General features: G+C 34.4%; 1 protein-coding gene across 5 annotated transcripts in view; it reads left to right on the top strand.

The window, feature by feature from the left end:
- The window catches only part of LOC125057315, a 69,465-nt gene extending 54,718 nt beyond the window's left edge, over positions 1-14,747 (top strand). The window contains exons 3-20 of one of the 5 annotated variants that reach the window (XM_047660954.1): positions 421-596; positions 808-1,125; positions 1,346-7,247; positions 7,317-7,445; positions 7,750-8,009; positions 8,134-8,263; positions 8,490-8,636; positions 8,747-8,866; positions 9,322-9,467; positions 9,744-9,851; positions 10,215-10,327; positions 10,942-11,038; positions 11,285-11,348; positions 12,055-12,169; positions 12,843-12,896; positions 13,124-13,208; positions 13,702-13,779; positions 14,221-14,747. In XM_047660954.1, coding sequence (XP_047516910.1) covers positions 421-596; positions 808-1,125; positions 1,346-7,247; positions 7,317-7,445; positions 7,750-8,009; positions 8,134-8,263; positions 8,490-8,636; positions 8,747-8,866; positions 9,322-9,467; positions 9,744-9,851; positions 10,215-10,327; positions 10,942-11,038; positions 11,285-11,348; positions 12,055-12,169; positions 12,843-12,896; positions 13,124-13,208; positions 13,702-13,779; positions 14,221-14,253 — 8,075 coding nt within the window. In that variant the 3' untranslated portion in view covers positions 14,254-14,747. Of the gene's footprint in view, positions 1-420; positions 597-807; positions 1,126-1,345; positions 7,248-7,316; positions 7,446-7,749; positions 8,010-8,133; positions 8,264-8,489; positions 8,637-8,746; positions 8,867-9,321; positions 9,468-9,743; positions 9,852-10,214; positions 10,328-10,941; positions 11,039-11,284; positions 11,349-12,054; positions 12,197-12,842; positions 12,897-13,123; positions 13,209-13,701; positions 13,784-14,220 lie in introns of all 5 variants that reach the window. The other 4 variants (XM_047660952.1, XM_047660953.1, XM_047660956.1 and 1 more) reach the window with 4 other exon arrangements.
- The last annotated feature ends 577 nt before the right edge of the window (positions 14,748-15,324 follow it).

Genomic DNA, 15,324 nt, shown 5'->3' with positions numbered 1-15,324 from the left:
CTGTATTTGTGAAATATCTGTAGCCGTGCGATTCTGTTAATCCGTGAGTTCACTTTGCACTAACAACGCTCCCTTCGTCAATCACGTCATTTTTGGAATCTTATAGTATTCTGTTAAGCAATTTCACATTACGTCTTGACAAGCGGAGGAAGCTTGTAGTTTATTGTTTATCAGAATGCCAAATCGTAAAATGACTGTTCGAAAAGTGAGTTACAGAATCGCAAGGCTGGAGTCTCATCTCCTGTGGCGCCTTTTCAAACTGAATCCCAGTTTTAAACAAAAAAAAAATTAAACAATAATACTCTTAGAATATGCTACTAATCGAATTACACAACATTATATTGTATATACCTAATGAGTATTTAAATAATGGTAAGTTAATGACCCTCACCGTTCCAATGACGTTATATATATTTTCAGCGTTTAATACAAATGCTATCGTATACGATAATACGCCATGGAGACCAGGAAGGGATACAGGAGTGCCGCATCGTTCAGAGGAAGATGTCAGAAAACTTAATCTCGCTACAAGGATTATGTCCAACGGTGTTGAGGTTTTGGTTAGAGATAAAAATTTTGATGGAAAACAAGAACAGGTAATTGCTATTTTTGCTAAAAGGGAACATAATTATTTTAAATTTTTTTTTAAATATGACAACAATAACACAAATAATATGAAATTCTGTTTGTCACATAATGTAATTTTAACAGCAACAATTTTTTATACTATTATTTCCAGGCCAACCAACCAACCAACTGCTACATAAATTGTTATCGTATTTTTATTTTTATTTTATTTTTTCTCAGCGTATGCTAAAATTATTGCCTATTGCTTCAACAAAAGTAAGCAACATGGGTCTAAAACAAAACAAATCACTATTATCATCAGCAGTAGCGACGTTTGTTAGTCGACAACAAATGAGCGCCATCTTACCAATGCACCAATTAATGCAGCACAATTATATAATCAAGACATGCATGACAACTTACACATATCTCACGACCATAGTTCACAACAAAAGAAGCGCTATTTCAACATTTGAAACTATAGTGTCTGTAGTTACAACAGAGTCACTGACCAATCTGTACGCATCAGAAGTACTGGCTGACCTAAAGCCAACGAAAGTAAGATTACTTACATTACCCAGGGTACCCTGACTCTTGGGAGTTTACCATATCCAGTGCTGGCACCCTTACCATGCGTTATTTAACTAAATTATATACACAGTAACCCCAAATACACAATAACCTACCCTACTAATTCGTTATCATAATATTAACAATGCCCCGTTATGAGTTTAAAATTAATTTACTATTTGTTAACATATTGTATTTGCAATTTCAGACCAAGTACATGGATGTTAAAACAATACATGCAACAGCTACAAACAATATGTATTTGGGAAATCATCCTAAAATTGACAAAAGAGTAGATAGTCAAGAAGATGATGCTATGTTCGATTTGATACAGCCGTCGGAAGTGAGTCACTCACCATGTTCAACAACTTCTTGCTCCTGTAGCCACACAAAGACTGAGAGTTTGCAATCGAAATACACTAACGCAAAAGATGCAGTATCCACAACAGAAAAACATGGATCAAAAACTACAAAAAGAGATAAACTTAAGTTAGATATAAAAACAACAAATAAGGAAACATTAAATATGAAAACAAATTATCGACCTTACGACTATGAGGTAAACTCTCAAATTACTCCTACAGACAGGATCGTAGACAAATATACAGAAGTTATAAGTGATTATTCTGACGAAAAAGAAACAAGTCCTATAGAAACCAGTGACCTATTAACTAACGAGCAAGCACCAACACCAATTAAGAATAATAAATTATCATATAATAATAACATTACTTCTGAAAAAGTGAAACCTGAGAAACCGCAAAAGATTAATAAAAATAAACAAGTTGTAGCTGAACTTATAAAACTGGGGTCGCTTGGAATAAAAGGCTTATCCCAATTAACTCCTATTTTTGAAAAGATGACAGGTAGTTTTATGAAAAGACAAGACGATAATCAAAGCACAACATCAACAACTACACCAAAACCTGCTACTAAGCTTACTCAATACTCTGCTGACAAGCGCGTGGATAGTGTTGAGAATAAGCAAGGGAACTTTCCAATTTATATCCCTGTAGATGAAATGGAAACATCTGAATCGCAAGTTTCTTTTTCAAATGTATCGATGCATCCAAACTTTCCCTGGGCTCTTGAATATAAGCACTCTAAAGGTCATATACTTCCACCGAAAATTGTACAAGAAAGTCCACTCGTTAATGGTGGTATCCCTATAAGTCCAGGAGAAATCATACGAGCAAACTCTGACGTTATTGTCGGTAAACCTGCAGTGGGTGGACCCCTGACATTAGCAGCTAGTGGCATCAAATTACATAGTTCTGGCAATCGTCCACCGCTGGACAGTTTTATGTCTGATAGCGAGCAATATTCTGTTAATGAACCATATCCACTTTCACTTCCTCAAAGTAATAAACCAACACAAAATAATGTCGATGATTCATTTGATTTAAGACCCCCAGAGCCACCTAAGATTACACCCCAGAGAAAGCCATCATTAAATGTACATGCGCATCAAAGCTTACCTACTAATAAGAACTATGAAAAACCACTGTACTCCACACAAGGTATTGTAACGAGCCCTAAAGATAGAATAAACCAGCATAAACATACTCATAGTACCACGTTGAACAATGATTACGGTAAGCCAGCATTTTTAGACTATATACCACCAGTAGTTAAACCTTCCAATAGTATACCATTGAAACAACATATTGAATTTAGACCTTATGATGATAAACATATAATGGATAGCAGCCCTAGTTCCTCCGAAATTGTTAGTACAAAAATAGATGCGACGGATGAAGATTCAAGTCTCTCAGACTCATCGGAGTCCGCAGACAAGCCGTTTTTAGTTGACATTCAACCTTCCAGAGTAGCTAATGTATTAATACCTCATGGAAGCTCAACCGCTCTAATATTTGCTGGATCTACAGAGCCTCACAAAACCGGAGAGTATATTGATGACCCGTTACCATATCCTGAACCAGGATATTTTGGAAGTTTTAGTATTGATGCTCCACAAATGACTAATGTTCACAGTGTCAATCCTAGCAAAGATCAATTTTTAAAAGATTCTCGTATCGTCACATCACTAAATCTATCAAATAATCAGAATATTCGATTTAATGAAGGTGTAAATGAAACACGTAATGAAATACCAACAAGGAAAAATAACCAACGTTATAATTTACAACATATTCCACCTCCAATTAGTATGCAAGAAACGCATTTACGTATAGGTCCACATATTACTGTTTACAAGCCCGATAATTATAACGGTGATTTTGAGAAATATAAGCAAAATAAAATATCTAAGCCTAAAGATGAAAGGCAAATAATTGATCGGGAATATGAAAATTATCTTGCAGTACCTCCTCCTCCACCAAAACAACAATTTAGCCAAGAAAAACCTTTTATCGCTAATAAGCCTTATAATCAGCGACCAATTGTACATACAAAGCCAATTCATGATATGAAGGTGTTTTTGAATGTTCAACATCCTGTACCAGATCAGTTGCCGCCAAAGATTACATCTGAGGTATATTTTGCTTCACAAGCGCCGACTAATAGCCAACATTCAACGTATACTTATCATATACCCAAAGCACAGGCTACAAATAATCAATTTAATAAGCCGAACACGGAAAATCACACACTAAGTAATTCGTTTTCTGTTGTTTCATCACCTAACATTTCGAATAAATCAATAGTAACAAATATTGGAATGGATAATACATACAGTGTTACCCTTAATACTGGAACAGGAGTTAAAAATATTGGTGGAAACGCTCACATGATTGGTTCAAGCATTACTGTTCCAATAAGCACTTCTGAACATAATGGCGAAATAAACGCTAATATACCAATTGGAACTAATTTTGCTATTCGTGTTGAAGATGATCCATCAAAATATGATACTGTTGCCTTACACGGCAAGCCGGACCCAAGTTTGTCTTTACTCAGTAATAAACCTATACAAAGTTACTTTAATAAGCCTTTGAATTCACAAAGTGTAAAAAGTACAAATACTTTGGACCAAGATAAAAAAGATGTTATTGTTTCCATGCCTCCATCTCAGAACAGCCACGCGAATTTCCCAATGATTAATGAACATTCCCATAATTCGGTGTATACAAAAGAGTCTTCCGCAGAAACACTAGAAGATAAGAATTCTGTGGACCAAAAAAGACCGGGAAAAATTATTTCAAACATACCAACAAACTCTCATGGCTGGTATTCCAGTATCCTGAATGAAGATAGCATTAAACACATAAATAACATTAAAGTGGATGTCACAACTACAAAGGTTATACCGTTAACGTATGACTATAAGAAAGATACAAAACCTAACATTAGTAAGAAAATTACGAATATTGGTAAACCTCCAACAGACTTTTTGGAAGCAACATCAACACCCGTTGGCAATAAATTTAATATTGGTAGACCTTTTGCAAAACAGAAAGAATCAGACAAACCTACCGTTTCAACCTTTACCATTAAACCCAGTTACATACCAACATTTAACGCGGGAGAACAGCCTGTTTACAACATTCCAATAATAGACGAATTTAATAATGATAAAACTAAAATAAGTCCAATTGGACCGTCTAAACCTGTTTATGAAAATGCTGAAGAAATTTATGATGGTAAAGATAATTCTGATGCAGAAGGAGAAATAGATGGAGAAGTAAGTTCAGAATCCATGAAAGTTCCCATAGTTACTTCATCTCAAGAAGAAAAACAACATATTAAATCAGCGCAGGATAATACTATAACAAAACCCTTAACATCACACAGTAAAATAAAAATAAATAACGTCCAAAGTGGTTCCCAAACGGAAAAACCTTTCGGTTCACACAATAAAACTACATATCAATCGAATAGCATGAGCCCAATTATAAGCCAATCTAATTCATACAATATGAAGCCTAGACCATTTACTGTCAGCAGCTCAATTCCACTTGATCACCAATTACAACAACCACATTGGCAGATTAACCAAATGATGGAGAACAATAATAATACATCATACGAAGACAGTTATGAATTAAATACAGGAGAAAAGATTTATGATAACACTATGTACAGAAATAATACTTCTACAAAAACTAGCGCAGAAGTTCAGAACAATAAAAGATTTGACTCACAAGTTAATGCAAGCCATAAAAATAGTTCAAATATTATAACTTCGACTGTGCACATATCGGACAAGAAACCGTTATTTATTAAGGAATTAGAAAAGTCCACATTACCTACTTATATAACAACTTCCAACTCCATAATAAACGAGACATTCGATGATAATATTATAAATTTATCACCACCTCCTCAGAATCCAAATTACCCACGTCCCCAACAAAATAAAGATCTTATTATGGGCATGAGTCCACCACCACCCGACAGCGGTTTAAGTAAACATCAGTCAAGACCTCATCAGACTCAAAGACCATCACTGCCAATAAGAACACCACCACCATACAGAAATATACCTCCAAGAACATTACCCCCCAGATTAAGTACTCCGCGCCCTCAGCGGAAGCCGATACAAAAGGATGAAGTATCTACTTATAGGCCAAGTCACAAACAACAAGAAGTAGTAAACAAATCTAAAAGACCATATTACAATCGCTATCAACCATCATCTCTATTATTACCTCCTCCTAGAGAATTACCTACAAGATTACCCGATTTGAACTCAATTCCAGAGACACCCCTTATAACGGCATCTGGCTCCGGTCTTGTTTTTCCCACTGCTTCAATTTCATCTAGTTGGCTTACATCTTCTGCAATAGACTTTCCTCACAGATTTGATTTTGCACCTACATCAGTGCTCTTCCCTGAAATTATTACGTCATCAACGGTTTCACTTCCTGACGTAAACTCGGCAGAAACATCCATTGAAGATTCATATTCGTATGAAGATGTTTCTTATCAATCCAAGGAAGACAGTTTAGATAAACCAGATGTAGATAAAAATAACTCTGATCAATCACAAGAAGAAACATCATCTGCAAATCCAATGTTTAGTAATCACACGAGTATTTTTAACGAATCATCGCATGATTCAAGCCAAGAAGATTTAACGGATAAAGTAAAAATTATACCTATAGGTGTAAAAAATAGAACACGCAAACCATACCCAGTGCATGCGGATAATAAATATAAAATTTCATCTAAAAGTAATGTTATTGCACCGACGAGAACAATAACTCGTCCAGAAATATTATTCCCTACCAGGCATGTAAGTAATAAAGTAATAAGACCTCCATTTAACAACTCCCCAAGCATACATAATGTGGATGTCATAGAAAGTTCTGAAACGTTGTTAGAAGAAGATTTTATAAAACCTACACAAGTACTTAATGAATATGGTGATGCTCCTGATAAAACGTCTGTAATCGAGAAAACTTTAACATCTACGTTTACTATAAATAAAAATGATGAGCACATAGATACAACAATATTGCATCATGCTGGAAACGAAATAAAAATATCAGACGAAATCGTTCCGACTAAAACTAGGTTCAAAACATCAGTTGTCACATTTACCAAAACTCTTACAGAACTTCCTGAGCTTATTTCTAGCGTGGGATACGTCAACTTGACTCATACTTTGACCGTAACGCATACAAAAACAAGTTTAATAAGTAAATCAGAAGGCGCTGTTACTGAAACGTTAATCTTAACTAACACCCATACATCAACTGTTGTCGATGTTATTACTGAGATTTACACACATGTGCAACCGACTACTATAATTGAAACTGTGACCAAACATATTCCTATTGTAAAAGTAGAACCTACTGTGGTTCAGGAGATAACAACAACAAAGATACCTTTAGATGACATATCGATGTCATCAGAGGAAAAGGACAAATTTGTCATTAGAGATTCAGAAGATAGAGTAACTGAAAATATTCAAAAGATTGAAGCTGAGGAAGAAAAAGACAGTGATACTTTCTTCATTGTTATGAACAAGTCACAAAATGGAGGGAAATTGCCACCGGTTAAAGCGGATATAGAAACAGGTGACTACGACGGTATTACGAGAAATGAGCAAGTTAACAATAACGGTGTTTCACAAGTCCTATTTGGCGAAATATTATTAGCTGGAACTCCGTACCTGGAAACTACAAATATTGGTCACCCTGCCGGTAAGAATTACTAGAGAAACTATTTGAAACATAAAGTAATGTCAATAAATAACTTAAATATTTTTGTAGGCTTTGGGAAAGAATGTCAACCTGATTGTAAAGCATCTAGAAATGAGCGGTGTCAGCGAATTGATGGATTAATGAAGTGTGTATGCAGACCAGGCTTTGCTAGGATGTTCCCTGACCGACCTTGTAAACGTATGTAATTTTTTAAAATTTTGTTATTTCTACTACATATTTACAATTCATTCTATTGTTATAAATAATAGTTACAAATATCTGAACTTCCCTTGTTTACATTTACATTTATTTCAGCCGCCAGAAGTTAGCACTGTATATCTTGATTTTTAAATTAAATTTGAGTTTAACTTAACTTACATATTTAACGCAACCAGAATTTGTCTGTCGATTATAAGTCGGGCGTTCTAGCTTAAGTTAAGTAGTAATAGTTAGTAAGCTTTAAGTTAAAAGGTTTTTAATTTTTGAATTCTTAATATTTTAGCCACGTACACGTATTCGGTCAGCCTTGTCCTTGCATCTCAAGGAAACCAGCGGTTACGATTCCATCCTAATCTAGCGGATAACTCAACAAAAGAATATAATCAGCTAGCTATCGCTACTCATGAAGGTATCAATAGAATGGTGATGCAATCTGACTTAAGAGACGTGTTCCATGGTATCCATATTACTGGATTCCGTCCGGTCGAGATGAAAGGCAATACTGGAATGTATCAGGGAGTTACGAACGACTTCTATGTACAGGTATGATAAGTCTTGCACCAGTCACGAGGATTTTTATTGCTTTAGACAAAATACTTTATAGATTCGATGTATTTATAAATATTATTACTGTCCGTATAATGCTTTAAATGTGTTTAAATTGTAGCTTTCAGATAACGCTCACGAGTATAGACTTAAGGAGGTAATCGAGAAATATTTAAGAAACAACAACTACAGTCTCGGAGGAACAGATGTTCATGCAGCAGCAGAACATATTGACAGGCTGAATGTTAGCGGTAAGTAGTCTCGTATGCAGGCAGATTTACGCATATCTCTATACTCTATAGGATACAATAACATTACCAGTACACATGAAAACTTAGGTAAGTAAGTAACACGTTATACTAGTCTGGACCTGGCCTAAAAATAATCTTAGTTAAAGAAAGTCACCTTAGTTACTTGCAAATGTAAGGGATGACAAAAGCCAAGTTGTGACTCACATAAATGATATTTCTTTTCCAGACTTCGACGAATGCGTTAGCGGTCAGTTCCATGACTGTTCAGAACATTCCAAGTGCTTCAACTTACGCGGAACTTACACTTGCAGCTGTTTGGAAGGTTTTGCTGATCTAAGCGTCAATACTTTGTACCCTGGAAGGATTTGTTCATGTGAGTTGTTTTTGTTATAGTTAGAGCAGTTTATTCCGTTCTCAAAAATCCAATCCATCCTGAAATTCTATTGTAGGTAATCGATTTTTAAGAAAATGTGCATATTTCAGCGGAAGCGGTTGGCTGCGATACATGCAATTATCACGGCACTTGTTTCGATCGAGAGAGCGCTGTCATTTGTGAATGCTTCAAATGGTACGCTGGAAGAACCTGTCAGGTCAATTTGAAAGGTGAGTATCCACTTTTCATGTACCTATTACATATCGTCTATATAATAAGTATATTGTCGATATCACAGACCGAAGAGCTGGCAGCTACCTCGGACAAAGAATTAGTCTAGCTATTCAAAGGGGGAACGCTGCCAGTATCTTCGGAACCTCGCCTAAATGGACTCCTTTTAAAATATATTTTGAGTTGTTATATTTTAAGGTTAGTTATTGTTTTTTGTTATAGATTTTATTTTTAATTTTCTTTATCATTACTATGTAGTTTAAGAAAATTGTAAATACTATCAATGATTCATACATATTTATGACTATAGAAATACTTGACATCATTTACGGGGAAATGTTTTTGTTATTATTATTAGATATATTTTATGGATCAAAATAAGTATAATAGTATATCGACGAAGATTTTTTATCAATTGATGCTACTTGGTATCTAATAGAAAATGTTTTTCCAGCGGTGTTAATAACGGTAACAGTGAGTGGTCTCCTTATTATCACCTGTGTGACCATCTTCGCCTCCCGGAGATGCTGTGCAGCGAGGAGTCCAGCCACGCAGACCTTCGTAATTGGATGTATGCAGGGGATGCCGAGCTTACATCAGGTAAGTCTCTCAGTAGATGCTTATAGGGTCGTACACAGGTATTTTCTACTATTTAACACATAGCATGATATATATCAAATAAGTTAGCTGTACCTTGTAAGGTACCTTTTGTAAAACAAAAGATGTTTTCTTAGAATCACTTTATATGGAATTTTTGTATAAAAGCGCTGAATCGATTTGTCCGGAGCTGGTGTAAGAAATAAGTTGAAAACAGAGGAAGGATTTCAACTTTAAAGTTTTTATGAAATACCTTTAGATATGTTTAAATATTTTCAGGGTAATATGCCAAAGCAAAGAGCTGATCGAAGGGCTTTGATCGCGGAAAGAGAGACCGCAGAGACGTGTAGTGTACAGAATGCATCGTTACCTTACGTTCCAACAAAGGTAAAGATAGATAGATAGATAGAATATGTTATAAATAACGGCTTGTGTGGAGCAATAAGGTACCTAAGAGGGGAGGGGGTGAGAATATAAAACAAAAGACGAAAGATGTCGAATTTTGTTTAATTGTGATTGGCTAAACGGAAAACTGGAGATTCTTTTGGTGTAAAACAATCAAATAAATGTACATCTTTAATTTAACATTCGTATGGGATATTCCAATAGGATAAAAGTCCATGTCAACCTGTGATAATCTTTATTGCTGTTTGAACTGAAATTGTATATGTGTTGTGATTAAAGAGAAAAAATTAAAAGCAAAGTCGTGGAAGAAATTCATTACACAGTCTATATTAACGTTGTTTCCAGCGCGGACGATCATCGAAGTGCGTAATGTCCGAGCCGCCCGCGCACTCCCCTCCGCCGCCACCCGCCCCCGCTGTCCTCATACCCCGGGCTCGTCTTCATCAACATTCGGACAGGTAAGCATTTACAAAGAATTATATTAATGAATATTTTAATCATAAGCATAACTTTTGTGAATTCGAGCTGGTACTTGCTTATGTAGATCGCTGAGAGAAGGTTATTCGAGATCGGACAATATGAAACAAAAGGAAGAAAGAACAAGATACAAAAAAATAAAAAGGATATATGAGACTAATTATTTGAAAGATGAGTTTGTTTGATCGGATACGCCTATCTCAGGAAACATACATTCTATTTATTTATTAATATTATTAATTATTATTAATATTATATATTAAATATCTTGTTTATTTATTGAAGTTATACCTATTTCGGCGCGTTAGGGAAAAATTATGAGACATTTTTAAATTTTTTCTATTGTTAGTATTATTTTTTCTATAAACGTAAAATAAGGCGAAAGATAAAATTTTTGAAAAGATTTTTATCTCGTTAGGTACGCAAAAGAAGTATAACTTCTAACGCGTGTACATAAGTACATACACATTTGAGTGTTATGGTGTTTCAATGGGGCACATATATATATGTATCTATAAATTCTTAATAGATATATGTGCCCTATATTAATTTTTTAATTAGAGTCTTATATATGTTAATATATTTATTATTTCAGCCGAGATAACCTCTCGAGGAAGAAAAGTTTAGAGGCGTGCGCTGAAGCAAAATTGATCAGTTATCTCGAGTCTGGCGCTACTAACGTTACCGAAGAGGTTAATACAATTACAATTATTAGATCTTTAAGAAAACAAAACACGGTTAGTGTTTTGAGTTCAAGTTTTAACCCCTCTATGAAGGAAGCGGCATTTATTATTCAAACCTCAGGGTTTTCGCCACGAACCCTCGAGATTTAATTCAATTTAATTTCTATAAAAAAAAAAAAATTGAGGTTTTTAATTTTATAACAATTTTGGATATGTACTTTACATATAAGTTGACTTTAATATTCCGTATTACAGATGAGACGAAAACACAGTTTAGAATCGTCATACAGCGCAAATAAGGACCGACATAACAAACAAGGTAATAATTATACGTATTTTCTATACGGAATAGTTTTTTTCGGAATAAATAAATCTCTGGGTTGGCCTAGAAGTCGTTTTTCAAGTTTTTTTTTTTATTCTTAAGAGCAGTAGGCTAGCAAAATTATTGATTGCACTCGCGCGTCTCACTCCGCCCGCTCTAGTGACAAGTGAAACAAACGTACTATGTCTGAAGTTCGTAAACGCCAGATACTTTTTATTTAAATAACTCGTAAAATATACAATATTTAATAAAATCGCTAGTAACAGCTCTCGGCCAAACCAATGTGCTGTAATTCAATTAATTTTTGACTCCATAATACTCGCCATGATTGAATAAAAATTGTGTGAATGTGAATTTGTTTTTTTTTTGTATCGAGGAATTTATATTGTATTTGTATGTTTTTGATTACAGTCAACGATTGAAATTAACGCGAAGGATCTATAAATATTTACTGTTTAATATAAGCATCGCATACATAGATAAAATCAAATTTAAGATGAGTGATTTTGATAGGGCCCGCTCTTAACATGCCACCCAGAATCATGCAGTGCCACATTTGCCTCCTGTTCCATAAAAAATAGGTATAAATTCGTGATTCGAATACACGCTATTATAATTGAGATTATATACTTTAATACTACTACTTAACCCAGCTTATTAATTCGAATATTGTGGAAATAAATGATTTTTATCACTATTCCAGGTGCGCTAGTATCAGCTGGATTCAAAGTATCCACGACGGTCCGCCCTGAAGATGGACTCAAGGAAGACGACGCCTCATCCATAAACAAGACTGACATCGATGAACAGCTTTCCAGGTTCGATACTCTGAGGAAATCTTATAGGTATTTTCAATTTGTATTGTCGTACAGGAATACACCGCCGAATACGCGCAGTGTACAATTTTAATTAAGTGTTTTCATCTACGCAGAATTTTCTAAGATGTTAGTATCAGTATTTTACCTCTTAATAAAAAAAAATTTGAAGTTTAAGATTTAGGTAGGCGTTCGTGTTCTTCCATCTATAAACGCTGATGTCAGCAAGGGATAATTATGCACTTGATAAGATTCATCATTCTATTTATCAACAATAAATCAGTGGCGTTACAACCTTTTTAGGTCTGGGCCTCAGATTTCTGTATCTGGTAAGGTGATCATCCTCCCGTGCCTGACACACTTGCCTGCCATGCCTGGGTCGAATCCACATTGGACCCGCTACCTTTTTTATATCGTCCTCCCATCTTCTTATCTGCCTACCTCTCTTTCGTTTCCCACTTCGTAGGTTCGACTCCGTTACGATACTGTTCCTTTTTTGCTTAATTTATCTCATCTAATGACCCGTCCATCATCATATACTATTAAATAGTTATTGTCAAAATCGCCAATACATCCACCATTATGGTGCAAATTTAGTTAAAATTTGCACAAATTAAACATACAGTAATTTTACCAATTCTTTAGGTATTTTTTGATTTACTCTTTTGTATTTCAGTCAAGAGGACAATATGTCTGAATGGACAGATGCAGAACGACGCCTTGGAGAGCTGTAAGCTAAAATAAAATCATTTAAAATAATGTATTTTTAAGTATTTTCTAATTTAAAGCACCAAAAATAATGTATTACATATATCAATATGTATTTATAATATAACCTATGTTATTGATATAAAAAGATTACAAGAAAATAAGGTTTTACAAAAGAGAACTAGACAACTCTTATTAATTATTTCCAGTTTATTATTAATTTTATGTGAATTTTTCCAATAATTATAGGACCTTATCTGAAGCTCGCTCGGTGGGCGGGACATTACCCGCGAGTACTGGGCGGGCGGCGTCTTCGACACGACTGACACATCAGGTATTATCTTTTTTAGTGTATCATATTTTTATACTATATTTGATTTGGCTATCAATTCTAAGAACACAGTAGATACAAAGTATTTTGATTATTAACTGTTTTTATTCTTAGCATGACTGTAGCGCACCTGTAATTTCGCAGTCTTTATACTTTAAATCTTAAAAACTAAATCCATATAACTTTATATCCTTTATATTTATATAACTTTATCTTCTATTCTTTATAAAAGTAAGTACGCTAAAGTACTCTTTCATCTCTTTCTGTCAAATTGTGTTTACGGTATGACAAAAAGGGACAGGCAATTTCTTTATTCAAAACGGTACAAATTAAAAAAAAAACCTGATTTATGAATAAGGGAATGCTATAGTAACTTTATGTTATTTTGGATCGAGTCGCCATTGATTTTGCTAAGTACTTTTTAATAAATCGATTTTTTTATAAATCCGTAGAGTAGTAGTTAGATGTTTATAGCACTACCTTCCTTACTATCCAGGAAGCACACACGATGGCTGAAAGAGATCTGGGATCCACCTTCCTCCTGCCGCACGTTCACCTCTATAAACCTGACCCTGTAGGTAACTGCACGCGTAACTCTTTGAAATACTAATATATGGAACCCTGGAATTAAAATAGACAATTGATAATCGTCGCATTGTAGTGGCACTCTTTATATATTTAGCTTTATTTAACACTTCGTTAAGCAGCCTTATCGCTTTCGAGCGATCTCCTCCAGGCAACCTCCTATAAAATAAAATTCAAATAAATTTGTATCTAAACTGCCATATGTTTCGATAAGCAAGTGTAGTTGTAGTGAAAACTGAAGATTTATGTCACCTCCATAGCGCGATGAATGTACTAACACGTGGAGGTCTTAAGTTCATTTCCAGCGAAACAATAATTATCTTGAGTCAATCATCTACTTGCCTATTCCTAGAAATACAATCATATTTATCTGCCCCATACCCATAAAAACGTCAAATAGCGCATTAATTTTATTTAATATTTTTTACAGACCAGTGACGTATCGGAGTTCGATTCCCTTTGAAGAACTTGAAACTAGTAAATTATTTCAAAAAGCATCAGTGGTAGAACGAGACTTTCCTACCAAAGCTAATTTAATAATTTATTCAATGTAAATACTATCTTCTGGAATACTCTTAGCAAAATATTAGACGCACATTAAACATTGTACCTTTTTGCAAACAAAATATAATGCCATAATATATTTAAGCATGGTTAGATGTAAGAATGAAAACGTTTTGAAGAAGAGATCTAGAATGATCTTTTATTTGAAGAGTTTTCGTTATAGGTAAATAAATTGTGCAAGAGATGTGCCAATGCATAGACATTGTAAACGAATTAAACGTGATTTTTATAATTGAAGATGAACACTATTCAAACTTTGAAATAACTGACAAAATATACATCATTATGTAAATACAAATTATCCTTATTAGTTATGTTGCTAGGTTTAAGATTATTTATTTCTTATTAATAACTCTTTATTCTTAATGTTTGTTAAATATATTCTTGATTTAATATGCCCATTTTATTACCCTTACATTTAAGAAGCGAAGCGTTCATTTCAGTTTCAACGATGTTCTAATCCTATGGCGTTGGTATACGATCTATGATGTAGTTCTCTCAATATCCAAAGCACTGTTGTAGATTGTAGAATGCTGGGGTTCGTGCGGTACAAACTTAAATAAAGTCAGGATTACAATCGTTTTTGAGAGTAACGAACAACCGGTGCTGTTTCTTTGATCATTTTTCAAAGCGTGTAAGCAAACTCATAATAACTTTATTAGGTAACAAGTACACTTATGAACGTCAACAGAAAAGATGTGAAATTTATTCTAAGTTTACATTTACTCAGTTCGCAAGTCAAGGGCGTAGATCGGACTAGAAAATCTCCGCCACTCTTTTTAATCGTCAAGTATTGTCATACAAATTGTTTGAACTGGAGCAAATCAATCCCAAGGATTAGGATCATTTAAATAATCGTCAAATTTATAAAAAGCTTTATTGATTAATTTACGTTAAAAGAGAATTCAGTGATAATTCTCTAATTTCACTTGGGAGTTTGTTGTAAAAAAGAATACAAGCGATCAGCCTT

Source organism: Pieris napi, chromosome 16 (genome assembly GCF_905475465.1).
Source record: "Pieris napi chromosome 16, ilPieNapi1.2, whole genome shotgun sequence".
NCBI classification, from domain to species: Eukaryota; Metazoa; Arthropoda; class Insecta; order Lepidoptera; family Pieridae; genus Pieris; species Pieris napi.
The sequence above is the reverse complement of the archived record's forward strand: the minus strand, read 5'-3'. Positions and strand labels throughout refer to the sequence as shown.